Here is a 17,724-nt window from a genome sequence, read left to right as displayed (position 1 = left end):
ATAACGGACCCCGCCCAGAGCCAGCCCTCGGCTGCCCCTGACCTGCCCTTCCCAGAACCAGCCCCAGAATGCCTGCCCCCCAAGTCAGCCCCTCAGCTGCCCCCGCCCCTCCCCGCAGCACGCACACCGCGGGTGGGGCAGCGCCAACCCCGCCCCGACCGAACTCCTGCGCGCGGCGCCGCTGCGGCAACCGCCCTAACGGCAGCGTCTCGCGCCGGCCGCCCCCTCCCCGTGCAGTGCGTCACTTCCGGCCGCTGCTTCTCTCACACCCCACTCCCTCATCCCGGGGCCGGGGAGGCCGGGGCCGGGCGGGGCGCGCAGCTGCCGCCGGTAGGAGCCGCCCGGCGGGGCGGGGGGAGCGGGACCCCCCCCCGGTGAGTGACAGACCCGTGGGGGGAGGGACGGAGCGGGAGTTGCGGGGGGGTCAGTGCGGGGGGGGGTTGAATTGTCTCTGGGCAGCAGGAAATCCCCGGGGGGGGGGAGAAGCCGGAGTTGCGGGGGGGGGGGTAATTGGATCTGGTCCCTGTTTGTGCCACCCCGCCCCCCCCATACAGAGTCTCTCCAGTTCTTCCCCTTTTCTCTCCCCGTGTCACACGTGGGTGTAAAACCCAGGTGACCCCCATTTCCCTCCCCATCAGCCCTCCCAACCCCTGTTCTCCCCATAACCCTCCAATGTCCCTTTACACCCCCCTGCCACGGGGGGGTCCCCACCCATTGTATCTGCAGCGATTTGCCCTGGGCCCCCGCAGGGGGGGAATTGTCGCCCTGAGTCGTTCCCCCAAAGGGGTCGGGGTCAGTGAGGGCTGTTTGGGGGAGCCCTGAGACCCGGCTGTCTCGGGGGTGGGGATGGGGGGGCCGGTCTCTGCCAGGGTGGGGATGGGGGGAGCACGTGTCCCCCATGGGGACGGCCCAGACCCCGTTACACAATCCCCCAAACTGCCAACAGTCGCCCCCAGCCTCTGCCCATCCCCCCCTGCTGCCCCTTCCCTCATCCAGGGACCTTCCAGCTCCCCCTCCCCGGCCCCCTTAAAACTGGTCCCCCCCCAAGGGCTCCCTGCGGCCCATGTGAACGGTGGTGCTGGGGGGAACAGTCACTTTCCGTTTGTGTGTTGGACAGTCACATAAAATCCAGTCCAACCATCCCCCTTTTCCCTCTAGTTATTTAATAGCAGCATAAAATCCCCTCCGATCTTGGTGTTTTTCTCTCATGGGATCAGTTGCTTAGCTTTTCTCTGCAGATCTCAAAGATTGATACAAAATACCTTAAACATTTGCCCCCCTTTCTCTCTACTTGTCTGTTACTGATTGAATGTGCCCTGAGATTTTCCCCGTCTCTGTTCATATTTTATAATTAGAATCTCAGATTTACCCCTTTTCTCAAATTCTTGTTCGTGAATATAAAATCTTCGGAAATGTGGCTCCTTTTTCTTTATTTAGTTATCAAATATTGATGTGACATACACTCAAGGGTTGAAGGCTTCTCAAACTCTGTCCCTCTTTGCTGAGGATATGGGGGGTTGGCTTCTGCTTGGGGCTGTGGGGGGGAGTGAGAGTTGCTGGGAAGTGACCTTAAGTAAGGCTTCCTCTGTGCTCACCTGAGGCGAGGGCTTTCTCCTAGTGATACTATCCCCAAGGGCAGCCCTAGGCCCTGTTAATACTAAATTCTGAGCCGGAGACTCCAGGTAATTGAGAGACCTCAGGCTGTTGTCGGTGCTTGGCTGCGTGTGTTTCCTCGGCGCGCTGCACCTGCGCTGGCCAGGGAGCCGGCACCACAAGCCTGGATCGAACCGCCCCTAAGGACCACGGACTTGGGTTGAGTAGTGGAGGTGCTTGGCCAGGTTTATTGTTAACGCTGCACAGCCCTAATGCCTGGCAGACTGCGCGGGGACACTAACACATGGACGCCCGTTACCAGAGAGTTGGGGGGACTTTCCACCCCCTCTGTGACCCCTGTCTTCTACCCGGATACCAACAAGTTGTGTGTTACCACCCTTCACCTTGTGCTTGGTGGTTAGATCAAAACATCTCTGTCCATCACCCTGCCCTCCTGCCCTGATCGTTCGGAGGGGTCAGTGTCCCTGTATCATCTCTGGGGAGTGTGTATCGGGGTGCTCTGGCACTACTCCTCGGCGAGGTGACTTCTCAGTGCCTGGGAGTGCTTGTGTTTGTGCAGCGCCAGCCCGGTTCTTACCAGGTTCATGGACCACACGGTGAACTTGCAAGTTGGCGTCTGTTTTGTAACAGGGCCTGAGTCTTCACTAACTTTGCTTTATAGCAGCGGGGACTTAGGCCTTTCACCAGGCCTCCCGTCTCAGTGTACGTCCAGACTACCCGCCAGATCGGGGAGCGATATATCGCGTCTCATCTAGACGCAATATATCGATCCCCGAATGCACTCCCGTCGACTCCAGAACTCCACCAGGGCGAGCGGCGGTAGTGGAGTCGACCAGGGGAGCTGCGGCCGTCGATCCAGCGCCGTGAGGACAGGAGGGAAGTTGAAATAAGATACGTCGACTTCAGCTACGCTATTCCCATAGCTGAAGTTGTGTATCTTACATGGACACCGCCCCTACTCCCCCAGTGTAGACCAGGCCTCAGACGGTCTCTTTTCTACTACACCGGGGACTGGCATGAAAGTGACTCTGCACAAACAGCCCCTCCCATTAGCAATTGCCAGGAGTAAATCCAGCCATGGGAGAGCAAACAATCCGGGAATGGGGCTTTTCCAGCCCGAGGGGCAGGGGGAGGGGACACAGGAAAGAGAGACTGAAAAGGGAAGTGAGGAGAGAGATTTCCAGGACTCTGATCTGCCCAGACACGTGTACTGCAGCACCCCTGGGCAGAATCAAAGAGATCGAGCATTTTCCCAGCATGGCAGACTCTAGGATGTCAGTCTGCAGGGAAAGGGCCTGGAGGAATCATGATGTGAACTTCAATAACACCCGTTCTGAAACCTCCACAACTGCCCTTCTCGCCCTGCCAGGCTGCAGAGTGATGCCCAGGTCTCACTCTGGCTCATCCTAGCCTCCCTGGGACAGGGAGAGAAATGGCTGCAGTGAAGCCAGTTCAGCTATGGATTATTGGGAGTTACTTCTGGGTTCCTGCAGGAGGGAGGGGGCAGCAAATACACCGGAGATGGGAAGGTTTGTGCAGCCTGGTTTGGAGGTTGGAGCAGGGCAGGAAACTCACAGGGTGGAGCAGGGGAAAAGGACAGGGTCTGGCAAACCTGCCAGGACTAGTTTAATAAGTGGCTTAGATTCTAGGAAGAGACCAGTGAGGTTTGGAGGTGGAAATGCCTAATACATGGAACAGGAAACAATCAACTTGGTGGAGTTAGAAAACCTGACCAGACTCCCAGGGCTGGAGCCTGACCCGACTAACCAGCGGCTGCTGTGAGATATGAAGGGGGCACTCACCAGTCAGACTGAGGGGAGGTGTCCCCCCTCCCCCATATCCAGGGCCTCACAATGAGGAGGGTGTTGGGTTTCCTACCAGGGAGCTCGCCCTGGACACTGCTGGGGGCTCCATCTCCTGTATCTGTCTGTGGCTAGTAGGGGGGTGATGGATCTGCTGGGAGAGACAAGGGGCTCTCTCCCCTATGAACAGTGGGGCTGTCAGTATTGCAGCAGGTCCTGAGTGTTGGACTCTTGCTCTTTCAGGGGCCGGTGACCTTCGAGGAGGTGGCTGTGTATTTCACCAGGGGAGAGGGGGCTCTGCTGGACCCCGCTCAGAGAGCCCTCTGCAGAGCCGTCATGCAGGAGAACTATGAGACGGTGACCTCGCTGGGTAAGGATTCCTGTCCCCTCCGTTCTTGGAACGGGAAATGATTAAATAAGGTTCATGTCACCCCCACAATGCAACATCTACGCTGCCCTGTTTCAGCATCACCCCACATGCCAGTGACACACACACCAGCCCTCTGCCCTCCCTTGCTACACAACACTGTGGGAACAGAGCCCAGGAGCAGGACAGCACAATGTCAAATCTGTCCTGTTTGCTAAGGTAAACCTGGGGGTTGGTCCCGCATAAAGAAAAGAAACTTCTTACCCTCGGCCTTCACTCACACACTGATCCTACTCCACAAAAAACCTGCTCCGACTTGCAAACTGATCCCACTCCCCTACCCTCGCCGTGAGGATTGGTCCCGCATAAAGAAAAGAAACTTCTTACCCTCGGCCTTCACTCACACACTGATCCTACTCCACAAAAAACCTGCTCCGACTTGCAAACTGATCCCACTCCCCTACCCTCGCCGTGAGGATTCTGACTTGCAAACTGATCCCACTCCCCTACCCTCGCCGTGAGGATTCTGACTTGCAAACTGATCCCACTCCCCTACCCTCGCCGTGAGGATTCTGACTTGCAAACTGATCCCACTCCCCTACCCTCGCCGTGAGGATTCCTTCCAGTTCCTGTGGCACTTTACCCTTTGCACCACCCTGTCAAAACCATTCCCAGACGCTCTTACCAGCTGCAAGGTTTCAGTTGGGAGCAGCGTTAAAGTTGCATTGCGGGGAGGGTTAGCACTGGGCACCCTTAGCTCTGCAGTAAAGTCGTTTCCGGGCATTTAGGGTACGCCTGTACTACCCGCTGGATCGGCAGGTGGTGTTCGATGTATCGGGGATCGATTTATCGCGTCTCGTCTGGACCCGATAAATCGATCCGCGAATCGACGCCCGTACTCCACCTCGGCAAGGGTGGTAAGCGGAGTTGATGAGGGAGCCGCGGCACTCGACTCGCCGCCGTGAGGACGGCCAGGTAAGTTGAACTAAGCGTAGCTGAAGTTGCTTATCTTAGTTCGACCCCCCCTGCTAGTGTAGCCCAGGCATTGGTTTGCGACATTTTTTGTAGTGGACTTTTTGCCACTCTAACTGTGTCTACATTGACTCTTTTGCCAAGGTAGCTATGTTGGTTTAAGGGGAGAGGGGTGGTTTTTTCCCAGCCCTACAGAGCAGAGCTGTCCTGGCAGAACTGTGACGAGCAGGCCATGGCAGAGCCTGCCTGGGGATTTTACAGCACTTGACATTATTCTCAACAGGGAAGCGAAAGACACTTTACTGGACTTTGTATAATTTGCCCTCATCTTTCCTGAAATGTGGTGCCCAGAACTGGACACACTGCTCCAGCTGAGGACTAATCAGCGTGGAGTGGAGCGGAAGAATTATTCCTCGTGTCTTGCTCACAACACTCCTGCTGATACAGCCCAGAATGAAGTTCGCTTGTTTTTGCAACACTGTTCAGTCACGTTTAGCTCGTGATCCACTCTGACCCCCAGATCCCATTCTGCCGTGCTCCTTCCTAGGCAGCCCTTTCCCATTTGTATGTGTGCAGTTGATTGTTCCTTCCTAAGTGAAGTACTTGGGATTTGACCTTACTGATCCTATGTATCTAATACCATTTTTCCAGTTTGTCCAGATCATTTTGAATTTTAATCCTGTTCTCCAAAACGCTTGCAAACCCCTCCCAGCCTGGTAATGGCGCACAAACTTTAGAAGTGTCCTCTCTGTGCCATTGATGAAGATACTGAACAGAACCTGACCTTTGAGATCCCACCCGTTAGGCCCTTCCAGCTTGACTGTGAACCACTGATGATTACTCTCTGGGAATGGGTTTCCAACCAGTTTTGCACCCATCTGACAGTAGCTCAATCTAGATTGAAATTTCCCTAGCTGTTTATGAGACGGTATCAAAAGCCTTACTAATGTCAAGATATACCACATTTATCGCTTACCCCTATTCACACGGCTTGGTACTGAGGAAGAAAGCTGTCCGGTTGCTTTGACACGGTTTGGTCTTGACAGATCCATGCTGGCTGTTACTTATCACCTTATCATCTTGTAGGGGTTTGCATATTGATTGCTTAATTTTCTCCATTATCTTTCATGCGAGAAATCATGCCGTCCGCATGCTTCCACAGAAGAGGCAGGGTGTACCCTGTACATCCACATGCACCCAGCATGCCATTGTCTACACTCAGGATCCTGTTTGTTCTTCCGTGTAAATTTTCTAATTTCACAGTTTCTTCATTAGCATTTGTCTCAGCATACGAACTGCAACACCTCCCCCACCTGCCTCTTGTCTGATTCTAAGTCCCCTTGAGGGTTCTGTGCCGGTAGAATTGCTGGCGCAGTGAGACCTGGTCAGCGACTGGGGATGTGAGCGTTACGGTAATAGAAATAACAACTATCTGGCAGTGGGAGGGAGGGTGTTGGAGAGGAGGGGCCTGGCCAGGCAGTGGGAGGCTGGTGGGGGGTAGGTTTGGGGTGAAGAGTTGCTGTGAGCCGGGACGCCTGGCGGCAGGGGGAAGGAGATGTACCGTGGAGGAGGTCCTGGAGGGAGTTGTGATGCAAGGAGGGCTGGAAGAAATGGCAAGGTGGGGGTCAGGATGTCAAGGAGCTGGGAGGGGTGGGAGTAAAGGGGAGCTGGGGGCTGGGTAGTGTTTGCTCCAGGAAATGGGGGGACTGGCAATGGCAGGGAGGGAACAGGAGCTCTCGGGAGCCTTGGGGCAGAGGGAAGGTGAGACGGGCAGCGGGATACTTGGGGGAAGCTCTAGTCAGGAAGGCTGCGGGCAATGGGAGGGAAGGGGAGAACACAAGGAGCGGGTGCTCCTGGACCCCAAGAAGGAGGGGGGGGTGTGTCGTAATGAGCGAGGGGGCTAGGTGCACCCTTCCTGCTCTCTCAGTGCCCCCCTCCCCCCCCAGGTGCCAGGCCTCCTGCCTTTTCCTCTCCGAGCCTGGAATTCTGCAACTCCCCTGCTCCTAGACTAGAGCGGGGCTGCAACGTCCTGAGTATCAGCGGTGCTTACCCAGCGCAGCCTGGCACAAAGATGCACTCCCTTGCTTATGTCTGTGACCCTCCCAGGGCAAGAGGCTCCATGGTATCGGATAGTGAGTTTCAGCAGGCCTGACCCCAGCTCACTAATGTCTTCACCTGTCTTGAAAAGGTGTCATGTAAGGTATCGCCAGAGAGCTACGGCCATGATGTTCGTTGTTAATATTGCATGGTGTGTGTATGGAGGACAAAGGCAGGATTACAGCTAGCTGGGGAATGAGGTTCTTACAGCGTGTCTGCCAGCCAGGGTGGAAGTTACCCCACCCTAGACAAAGGCAGGTGGTTCTGCCACCTTGAAGGCACTTTCAGGGTACAAAGACAATGGGAATGCAAGTTATATAAACGATAAACAACCCATCACACTAACAAGGTGCAGAGGTAACCACTCAGCATCATGGCAGGGGAGGATATCGCAGGAACAGACCAAATTCCATTTTAGCAAACACCAGCAGGGGAAGAAACAAGCTTCTTGGAACTTCCTTCAGCGCTAGACTCCAGGCCTCCTTCCTCGCAGCTTGAATGAATGTTTCTTTGGAGAGGAACCTCCAGAAAACTCCCTTTCAAAGGTTCACTGAACTACATCAAAGAGAGGCAGAGACCCCCCAGTTATCTTCCACTTAACATGACAAAGGAACCAAGCCCTTTGGACTTTGGGGGAGATATTGAGCAAGGGGGGGGTCTGCCCTCTTGGTGGAAAGTAGCACGGTAAGAATCTTACCTTGAGCCAAGATTGTAGTTTTGTTAGGTCCTAGTCTCCAGAAATCGTTGTCCACTTCCTGGTAACCGTTTCTAACTCTGTTGGTTATACCTGAACTCCCTTGAAATGCTTTTGTTAGATTAAAGGTTTAGTAAATGAATCCGGTGCTGACTTTGAGTACAAGTGATCGCTGTCGCCAATTAGAGTGATAAGCTGGGCTATTTGCCTCTTCTGAGGGCAGCCAATCCTCATTCCTCTGAGCGGTCCAGGAGAACGTAGCCGTTGCAGAGTACGTGGTGTTTAGAAAATTAAGGAGTGGGGGTGTTGCGATCTCTTGACAGTTGTATCCCAGGATGGTGGAAGCCAGAATGTGTCAGGGGTGCCATAAGCAGGTTGCTGAAGTCAGAGCTGCTGGTCCAGGGTGATTTATCCGTGCGTTCTTAAATGCCAGACGGGAGCTACAGCAGGAGAACATTGAAAGTCACCCAGGATTACAGATGACAATGCCTCACTGGTCTCGACTGCACGGCAGAATGTGAAAATGGCCTAGGTTGGTAATGAAACTTCTTGAGATGGGGAGAATCTTGCTCCCCCATCACCATCTGCAAGAGGCACAATCTCTCTTCTCTGCCGGCTCCTTGGATCTTGGGATCCATCTTTCCTGAAGTCCCCTGGCCTGATGCTTATTTTTCACATTCTGCTTTTCCAGAGGGAAATGGTAAACCGCAGAAACTGCAAAAGGAGAAAGCAGTGTGTGTGTGTGTGTGTGTATGTGTGGGGAGGTGAGAATAACTGCTACACAGCACCAAAAGGCAACGCACCCTCCGAGCCAGAGGAGTGCGGGGAGAGGGAGAAGTGATGCCTGTAACAGAAGCATCTAGCCCAGTTGTCAGCTGCCAGCGTTTTGGAGCTGAACAGAGGCAGACCCCACGCCAGAGAGCCCAAGGAAGTGTGTGCTGGAGGGGACCGGAGAAAACGGAGAGAAATGTTTTTAAGAACATAAGAAGAGAGGCTCCCGTGGGGAAGACCAAAAGCCCTGGACAGCCTTATAAGCAGTTGATTGTACCCATCCAGCACCGTGTGTGTGCGTGTTAATGTTGCTAGCACATAACTGTCCTTTTGCCAGTCACTCGGGGTGAATGCCCAGGATCGAGGGGGTAACAGCCTCTGTCCTGCCTGGTAGGTAGCCTGTAACTCAGGCTGAGCGCGAGAACCGTGTGACTGACCACCCAGCCAGCTCCTCGGGGCGCACAGGGGGGTGGCAGACAGGCTCTCACTCCAGCCCCTAGTGTACGTGCCCTGGTGTACTGAATTCAGGCCCCTCTGATCCCCCGGGGGACCGGGAAGTCGTGCACACAGAGTGGGAAGGGCTAGAACGTGAGCTGACGGTGGCAGGGAGGTAAACGACATCCCCACTGAAACGCTTGTTGGGAATGGGTTTTTTTCCATGTGGCTAAGGCTGTCAATAGGGCGCGTTCGCTAAAGGCACAAGGAGCCTAGATGCTCCTGTTAACCCAAGTTCTGCCAGTCGACCAGGTAACAGATCAGTCTCTAAGAGCACCCTTGGTGTAACCAGAGATCTCTGTGCACCGTCATGTTTCCATCCCATGGACGCCTGCCCATTGATTTTGACAACCTTAATGATGCTCCATATCTGGCTGGGCCGAGCCAGTTCTCCCAAAATGTGTCCGGTGGACTTTTTTGCAGCTATTAGCGCATTATCATGGATTGGGTGGGGCTTGGTGTCTTTCAGCAGGTGCCGATACACTGATAACACCTTCTTGGATGCTCTTCCTTCACAGGAGATCTTCCTGCTTTTTGCTTCGCAGCTTCCAGTCACCTTTCTGCCTGCTACAGCTGGTACTGTGGTTGTCTCTCTCTTCCCGCTGCCTCCAATTTATCCGCCTCTAACTGTGCACTTGTCACCACTCATATTTGTGCTTTACTGTTTATTTCTCAAAGTAACCAGACAGAACACACCAAACTAACCTTTCTTTAACAGGTTCCAGCCCCCATGCTTGAGTTTCACTTAAAATCGCTGCACCAGTGCTTAAAATAGCAAGCCGTGCCGAGATCTCTCTCACAGCGCCACTGTGACATTACCCAATCTGGACTACTGAACAGCTGCCCCCGCTCAGTTCCCCAACCCAGGGCACCTTTTGCAGTGCTTTGCTGTGAGACCAGCCCTTCCCGGCCAGTTAACCCACAGGCTCCCTCTCGCTGCGCAGTATTGAGTGCTGCTAGGCCAGGGGGTCTCACAACACGTTGTTTGGTGGCCTCAGCGCGCAGCCACGAACTCTTGCTGGCTGCTGCTCTGACAGTTTTTCCTAAAATACTTAATTAAACTTTAGGAAAAACAAAAATAGGCACCTGTGCGTGTCCAAAAACATTGTAATTTATGTAGGGTTTTTTTTTTCAGACTCAGTAACAAAATAATATACAGTTGTCGCTATTCTTTACTGGACCTAAACAGCAGAGAAACACGAATAAGGTGCTCTGCAAGTTCTCATCTTTTGTTCTTGTTTCTTTTGCATTTTTGGTTGCCCCTGTTTTTTTTTCCCCCTAGACTTGCTAGCTCATAAGTCGCTGCTGTGAAAAGTACTGTTTGTATGTTTCTTAATCTGACTTTTCACAGCCTCCTCCCCAGCTACTCAGTCTGCTGTGAAAAGTGATATTAACACGCATATAAATGTCAGTTTCCGCAGTGGATTTACTCAGCCCTGGCAAGCTGGGGGTGGTGGGTTGATGGGGTGGGGTGAGATTGGAGCTGGCACTCGCTGCTGCATGGCCAGGGCCCAAAGCCCTGCAGTGGGGGCCCGGAGCCCTTAGCGAGGGCAATGCGGGGAGAGGGGGTTCAGGCCGGCACCCACTGCTGCATGGCCAGCCCCATAGCTGGATCCTGGGGCCAGAGCCTGCCGCTACACAACTGAAGCTTGGGACCAGAGCCTGAAGCTGGAGGAGGTAGCAGGGGCCAGGGAGATGTGGGGTGTTGACCCTGGGACCGGCACCCCCCGCAGGCCAGGGCCGTAAGCCCCACGTCTGCATCTTGGGGTCCCACAGCTGGAGCCCTGGGGATGGGTCCTGCTGCCATGTGGCTGGAGCCTGAACCCCCACGACCAGAGCCTGCCACCTGCCACCCCATTAACGATCTGGAGGATGGTGTGGGCTGCACCCTCAGCAAGGTTGCAGATGACACTAAACTGGGAGGAGTGGTAGATACGCTGGAGGGTAGGGGTAGGATACAGAGGGACCTAGACAAATTAGAGGATTGGGCCAAAAGAAACCTGATGAGGTTCAACAAGGACAAGTGCAGAGTCCTGCACTTAGGACGGAAGAATCCCATGCACTGCTACAGACTAGGGACCGAATGGCTGGGCCGCAGTTCTGCAGAAAAGGACCTAGGGGTTACGGTGGATGAGAAGCTGAATATGAGTCAACAGTGTGAACCTTGTTGCCAAGAAGCCTAACGGCATTTTGGGCTGTATAAGTAGGGGCATTTCCAGCAGATCGAGGGACGTGATCATTTCCCTCTACTCAGCACCGGTGAGGCCTCATCTGGAGTTACTGTGTCCAGTTTTGGGCCCCGCACTACAAGAAGGATGTGGATAAATTGGAGAGAGTCCAGCGGAGGGCAACAAAAATGATTAGGGGGCTGGAGCACATGACTTATGAGGAGAGGCTGAGGGAACTGGGATTGTTTAGGCTGCAGAAGAGAAGAATGAGGAGGGATTTGATAGCTGCTTTCAACTACCTGAAAGGGGGTTCCAAAGAGGATGGATCTAGACTGTTCTCAGTGGTAGCAGATGACAGAACAAGGAGCAATGGTCTCAAGTTGCAGAGGGGGAGGTTTAGGTTGGATATTGGGAAACACTATTTCACTAGGAGGGTGGTGAAGCACTGGAATGGGTTCCCTAGGGAGGTGGTGGAATCTCCACCCTTAGAGGTTTTTAAGGTCCGGCTTGACAAAGCCCTGGCTTGGATGATTTAGTTGGGAATTGGTCCTGCTTTGAGCAGGGGGTTGGACTAGATACCTCCTGAGGTCCCTTCCAACCCTGAGATTCTATGAGTCTATGAAGCCCGAGCCCCACCATGCCCAGAAAGGGGGACAGGGCCCTATCCCTGCTGTCAGCCCTGGGGAACAGGCCCCTGCTTGACTTCCCCCAATCACCACCCAGGATGCTGTGGTGGGTAAGAAAAGCCCCTGGTGGCCGCATTTGAGAAACATACTATTCGTCAGCCGCTCCAGGGGAGAATACTAGCAAATGCACTAGTCTGAGACATTCCCCCGGAAATGTGTTTCGTGCAGTGTCCAGCACACGACTGATACTCATATAAGGTCTGTCATTTCATCAGCGGAAAATGACCTGCACCAACCTTGTTATCCCAAATGGAGGTTCCCGCACTCTTTAACCCCAACACACTGGTTAGAGAAAACAGGTGTATTAACTACCGAAAGAAAAGATTTTAAGTGACTACAAGTAATGAGGCATAACATTCAGAATTGCTTACGAAAGAAATAAAAGATAAACTCAAACTGACATCTAACTTAACAAGCTAAAATGTCTTTCTCTAACCACATGTTGTGACAGGCTGGGTAAGAGGAGCTGACATGAGTACAGAGAAAAGGGGAAGTGAGTGTCTCGAGCAATTTTCTCACCTCTTTTAATAATTCAGTCCTTTGTCCTAGAAACATCTTCAGTTTTCAGCTGAATCGTGGTGACGGGCTGTCTGTTGTGGATATGAGCTTCAAGCCGTCCTTGTGATGGAATGTAAATTTCTTGTTCACCCTTCCCCTAGCCGGAGAATGGCCATTTAAGCAGGCGATAGCCTTGCCGTCTCTGAGGAACCAGTCTCTGGGTGTTCCACTGAATTGTAATATTTTCAGTAACATCATACAGTAAAATCTCATAGCAGTACATACCGTGTTGCTTAACAGGATGATCATGTTCAGCGGATTATGAGTTTTCAAGTGATCCCTCCCAAGGCGTACTTTGTGCAAAATAGATAATTTTGTAAAAGAGGCAACATAGGAGTACAGACTGTCACGCAGTGTCTGTCTGTGCATGTTCCCAGCAGATATGCAGGTAGTTCAGTCCCTCATAAGCAGAGTGTTCTGCACCTTTGAGACCCTGAGGAGCTGGCCCTGGGATTTCATTGGTTTACTAAGGACTGGAGTTAGACTATTTTTTATGACAGCGTCTTAGGAATTCACCTGATCTCCTTTGTTTTCTTTCATCTGAGCAGGGTTGCTAGTTTCCAGACCTGATGTGATCTCCCAGCTGGAAGAAAGAAAAGAGCCCTGGGTCCCAGACCTCCTGGGTTCAGAGAAAAGGGAGATCCTGAGAGGTCCCTGCACAGGTGAGGAAACATTAAACCTACTCAGAATCCAAGTGCCTGGAGCTGACATCTGGTGTACCCGAGGGAGACCTTGGGAGCTCTGTGAGCTCAGGATTGTCCCCAGCAGGTGTTGTATCCCCGGGGAAGCTAGAGCTCATGGCGTCCTACAGATCCTAACTGATACCTGGCAGTAGCTTCTTCCCTTCCCACTGAGTGTTTAGATGGGATGTGAAGGCCGAATTGAGTCCCTTTGGGGTTTTTCAGTCCCCGGTTTTTATTTGACATCTCTCCTGCACTTATTTTGGTTTCCTCTTCCCTTTTCCATCCCTGTTGGAAGTTTCTCTCTCTGTCCCAGCAGGTGACATGATGGAGAGTGAGAATGAGGAGCAGAATTCTCAGCAGGAAGCTCCTGAGCAAGTGGAATCAGACGGAGCATTATCGCAAAGCTCCAAAGCGGACGTGTCCAGGAATCAGGAGGCGGGAACAGCCTGTGAGGTTCAGCACAGACCAGAGAGGGAGCAGGGAAACCAGCCAGGGGAGAACATGGGGAAATTAATTTACTGTTGGGGAACTCACAAGGACACCACAGCCCAGCAGGAAATCCTCAGAGTAAAGAGAAAAACGACATGCCCCGAGTGTGGGAAATACTTCAGTCACTGCTCATCCCTCATCAGACATCAGAGAATTCACACAGGGGAAAGACCCTATGAATGCTGTGAATGCGGGAAAAGCTTCACTAACAACTCAAGCCTTATTACGCACCAGAGAATCCACACCGGGGAAAGACCCTATGAATGCCAGGAGTGTGGGAAAAGCTTCACTGACAGCTCACACCTTACTAAGCATCACAAAGTCCACACCGGGCAAGGACTCTATGAATGCGGCGAGTGTGGGAAAAGCTTCACAGATAGCTCGGCCCTTCTGAAACATCACCGAATCCACACGGGCGAGAGACCCTACGTGTGCTGTGAGTGTCGGAAAGCCTTCAGTCAGAGCTTTGAGCTTACTAGACATCAGAGAATCCACACGGGGGAGAGACCTTATGGATGCTGCGAGTGCGGGAAAAGCTTCATTCAGCACTCACACCTCATTAGGCATCAGAGAAACCACACAGGGGAGAGACCCTATAAATGCGGTGAGTGCGGGAAAAGCTTCACTCAGAGCTCAGACCTCATTATACATCAAAGAATGCACACGGGGGAGAGACCTTACGTATGCTCCGAGTGCGGGAAAACCTTCATTCAGCATTCACACCTCATTAGGCATCAGAGAAACCACACGGGGGAGAAACCCTATGAGTGCTGCGAGTGCGAGAAGACCTTCATTCAGTTGTCAGAACTTACTCGCCATGAGAGAATCCACACAGGAGAGAAGCCCTATGAATGCCGTGAGTGTGGGACAAGGTTCACTCAGAGCTCATCCCTGAAATATCATCAGAGAATCTGCAAGGGAGATAAACCCCTCACAGGCTAGCCAGACATTTTCTTCTTTAATACTTTTGCTAATTCCCATGTAGTCACCTTTAAGGCTGTTTGCACCACCATTATCCCTCAGCTTGTCCAGGCGAGTTGCCCTGTTTTGGAGTGGACCCGGTTGTCCTTGCTATCAACTCCATTGTCCCAGGAGTAATGGGAGTGCGTCCCTCCTTCCAGGAAACGAGCATCACGTTTATACCGTTCCTCCTATTGCAAAGTTATTGTTAGGGTCATCAGTGATACAGATTGTTTCATTCTCAGTTTCTCACGTCGCTCTGGGTTGTGCTGAAGAGCAGTTATATTCATTATATTTAAATGAAGAGCAGCAGTGGCAAGGAAAAATGTGTCATTTCAGCCTTGGTGACACTGGAAGGAGATGGGGTGACACAGAGATTCCTTCCTTCCCCATCCCTCCAGAAATGTTCACACCTCTCTGAGCCATGCAGAGTTTATCTTCTTCACATTCCATCCCTCTACTTCTCAAAGTGTCGTGTGGTGCAGTGTTCTCAGCTGTCTGTGCTTGGAGATGATGCTTTGACTTCAATCCTATATCAGAGTCACTATGACTGGAGATGAAAGTGTCAAAGATCTGCAAGGGGAATTCAAATGGATCCCAAACACAGTGGGATCATTTGCAGTTTAAATCCTGGTTTCCAACTATTGGCCAAGCCACTTGGGGGAAGGTTGGCTGTATTTTCCTCATTATGAGGATACTAAAATGCTAAAACTTTTGTAAATTACAGAACTCGACAGTGCTGAATGAAGCAGGTTTGAATGGATCAGAGGAGAATGTGTCCCAATTCTGAGTGATTAGATGTAACCTGCTCTGGAATTTCACTCGACACTTTCACTGGCATGTCTTCTGTCTCTCTGTGATGTGGGTGTTTCTATCTTTCCTGAAAAGTTGTTTGGTCGCCCAATTGGATATTATTTGACTTTGATGGGACGTAGCTCAGATTTACTGGAGACTTCGAGACACATGACCAGTTGCTAAAGTCATGACGTCTCACTTCAGCGCTGCTTTGCCCCCGTCCGTCCATGATGACGTGGAGAAAGTTCAAGTGCAGTTCACTCAACAGGAGCGAACTCTCCAATTCACTGGCCAGGCTAACAAAGCAGCAGCCGTGATTTAAAATCTCCGCTGGGAAATGGTGAACACCAGCAGAGCCCCAACTAACTGAAGCAAGTGCAGATGATCACGGTGGAGTTCAGTTGTTTAAGCCAGCGGTTCTCAGACTTCATTGCACCGTGACCCCCGTCTGACAACAAAAATTAATCCCTGGTGGAAGCAGAGTGGAGTGGATGAAGCCACACCCGAGTCCTGCCGTGTGGGTGGGTGGGGGGGAATGAAGCTGCACCCCAAGTCTTGCCGTATGGAGGGGTTGAAGCTGCAAAATAGCTGCAGAAAAATATCTATTTTGACTACAAACTCCACCTCTGGTAATTTACCGAGATTCTGGTCCAGGCCTGTAGCTAGTTCCTAGCCTTGACCCGTGCCACCAAGTTAAAGCAACACTGTGCATGTTTGGGGAAGCCGTTCCGCACTAGCACGGCTGAGGTTTTTGAGTGGTTTGGTAAAGGGTTCTACTTCAGAGCCACGTACATTTACTATAACCCAGGCCAATGATTTAGAAAGAAGGAGGGTGGAAATAGTACACACCCAGTTCTCAGTTTTCACCCAGTAAGGGAAGCTGTGGTGACCCACGGCCCAAGGAAAATTGTTTGTAGAACACCGCTCCCTAGTTCAGTGTCACGCTTACAGTCCCAAAGGATGCCAGGGTTAGATTGAGCACAATCATCTTTCACCGTTTGAATCCAGGCAAATAGAGAGAGAGGGTCCTTCTGAGGCTATTCCTTCCCTGTGGATCCCAAACTGGCGGCCACTGCCATGCTGTGGAAATGATGGTAAGCACTGAGGGAATGAATGGGTCAGGCTCCAGTTGCAGACTGCAGGATACACAAATGTTACTGTGGTTTTGTGTCTTAGGGGTCCTCTACACTTAAAATGCTACGTCGACACAGCTGCACCAGTGGAACTGCACCACTGCAATGCTTTAATGAAGAAGCTCTAAGGTGAAGGGAGAGAGCTCTCCCGTCAGCGTAGGTAATCCACCCCCCCAGGAGGTGGTAGCTTTGTCAGTAGGAGCAGCTCTCCCGCCGACACGATGCTGTCTACAGGGGGTGACACTGTGTACCTCAGAGTAGCACCCCGGAATCCCCATATTCACCTCTGTCATATGATGGACGTGTTTTGTGCAATGCATGCCTTGTGAGGTGTCATTTTAAAAGTCTAGCTCTGTTGAACCGTAATACCTTGTTGAATTGTAGGTACGATCCTTGTATGTGAAGTTGTGACGTACTGCTGTGTGTGTTACTGAAATACGCTGTGAGGTTGGGAAACGCCTTTCTGCTGCAACAAAGGAGAAGCCATCGCTGGCCAGACAGGCATTGATGGCTCATCAAAAAGAATCCACTCTCCCAGAGGCTCCTTAGAGAGGGAACATATGCAGTGGGGACAGCCGAACCCAGGAGTCGACAGCCTTTCAGGAGTGGGGGGGGCCGAGTCTTCACTTATTCACTTTAACTTAAGGTTTCGCATGCCGGTAATACATTTTAACGTTTTAGAAGGTCTCTCTCTCTAGAAGTCTATATTATATAACTAAACTATTGTTGTATGTAAAGTAAACAAGGTTTTCAAAATGTTTAAGAAGCTTCATTTAAAATTAAATTAAAATGCTGATTTTACGCTGCCGGCCCACTCAGCCCGCTGCCGGCCGGGGGTTCCGTTCACCTAGTTCGGCAGCGGGCTGAGTGGGACCTGCGGGACCCCGGCTGGAAAAGGGTCGGCAGCTGGGACCCCAGACTGGCAGCGGGCTGAGCGGGGCCAGCAGCCAGGACCCCAGACCGGGGGTGCAGGTGGGAATGTGGGGGTGCAGGAGCTCCCATTTGGTGCTCAGGGTGGGGATGGGGATGTGTGGGGGTGCAGGAGTCAGAACGGGGGCTGGAGGTGTGTGAGGCGGTGCAGGAGTCAGGGTGTGGGATGGCTGGGTATGTGTGCAGGGTGCAGAAGTCAGGGCAGCAGGCTGGGTGTGGTGGGGTTCAGGGGTCAGGACAGGGCGGGGTGTGTGCGGGGAGTTCAGGGGTCAGGGCAGCAGGCTGGGTGTGGTGGGGTTCAGGGGTCAGGACAGAGGGCTGGGTGTGGGGGGGTTCAGGGGTCCGGACAGGGCTGGGTGTGGGGGGGATTTCAGGGGTCAGGACAGAGGGCTGGGTGTGTGCGGGGTGTTCAGGGGTCAGGGCAGAGGGCTGGGCGTGGGGGGGTTTAGGGGTCAGGACAGGGCTGGGTGTGGGGGGGATTTCAGGGGTCAGGACAGGGCGGGGTGTGTG

At 52.6% G+C, this 17,724-nt stretch overlaps 1 protein-coding gene across 3 annotated transcripts; it reads left to right on the top strand.

Annotated features, from left to right (window-relative positions):
- Positions 1-3,735: 3,735 nt before the first annotated feature.
- LOC120381444 (zinc finger protein 239-like) lies at positions 3,736-16,967 on the top strand. Of its 3 annotated transcripts, none has more exons than XM_039499642.1 (4): positions 3,736-3,786; positions 12,773-12,886; positions 13,224-15,672; positions 16,669-16,967. In XM_039499642.1, the coding sequence occupies exons 1-3, from the start codon at positions 3,753-3,755 to the stop codon at positions 14,336-14,338; spliced, it is 1,263 nt and encodes a 420-aa protein (XP_039355576.1). In that variant the 5' UTR covers positions 3,736-3,752; the 3' UTR covers positions 14,339-15,672; positions 16,669-16,967. The 3 variants fall into 3 exon arrangements, with proteins under 3 accessions (XP_039355576.1, XP_039355575.1, XP_039355577.1); XM_039499641.1 differs by having other exon boundaries at positions 13,221-15,672; XM_039499643.1 differs by lacking the exon at positions 3,736-3,786 and adding an exon at positions 7,803-8,078.
- Positions 16,968-17,724: the final 757 nt, after the last annotated feature.

This window comes from Mauremys reevesii, linkage group 14 (assembly GCF_016161935.1).
Source record: "Mauremys reevesii isolate NIE-2019 linkage group 14, ASM1616193v1, whole genome shotgun sequence".
Lineage (NCBI taxonomy): Eukaryota > Metazoa > Chordata > Testudines > Geoemydidae > Mauremys > Mauremys reevesii.
Note: the sequence above shows the minus strand (reverse complement) of the source record. Positions and strands in the feature narration are given on the sequence as shown.

What these genes read in the sequence shown, in the direction of transcription:
- LOC120381444 (XM_039499641.1), top strand. Translation starts at nt 3,753, where the DNA reads ATGCAGGAGAACTATGAGACGGTGACCTCGCTGG. An exon ending in TGAGACGGTGACCTCGCTGG is followed by an intron (nt 3,787 to 12,772) that starts GTAAGGATTCCT and finishes TCATCTGAGCAG; the next exon opens with GGTTGCTAGTTTCCAGACCT. An exon ending in CCTGAGAGGTCCCTGCACAG is followed by an intron (nt 12,887 to 13,220) that starts GTGAGGAAACAT and finishes TCTCTGTCCCAG; the next exon opens with CAGGTGACATGATGGAGAGT.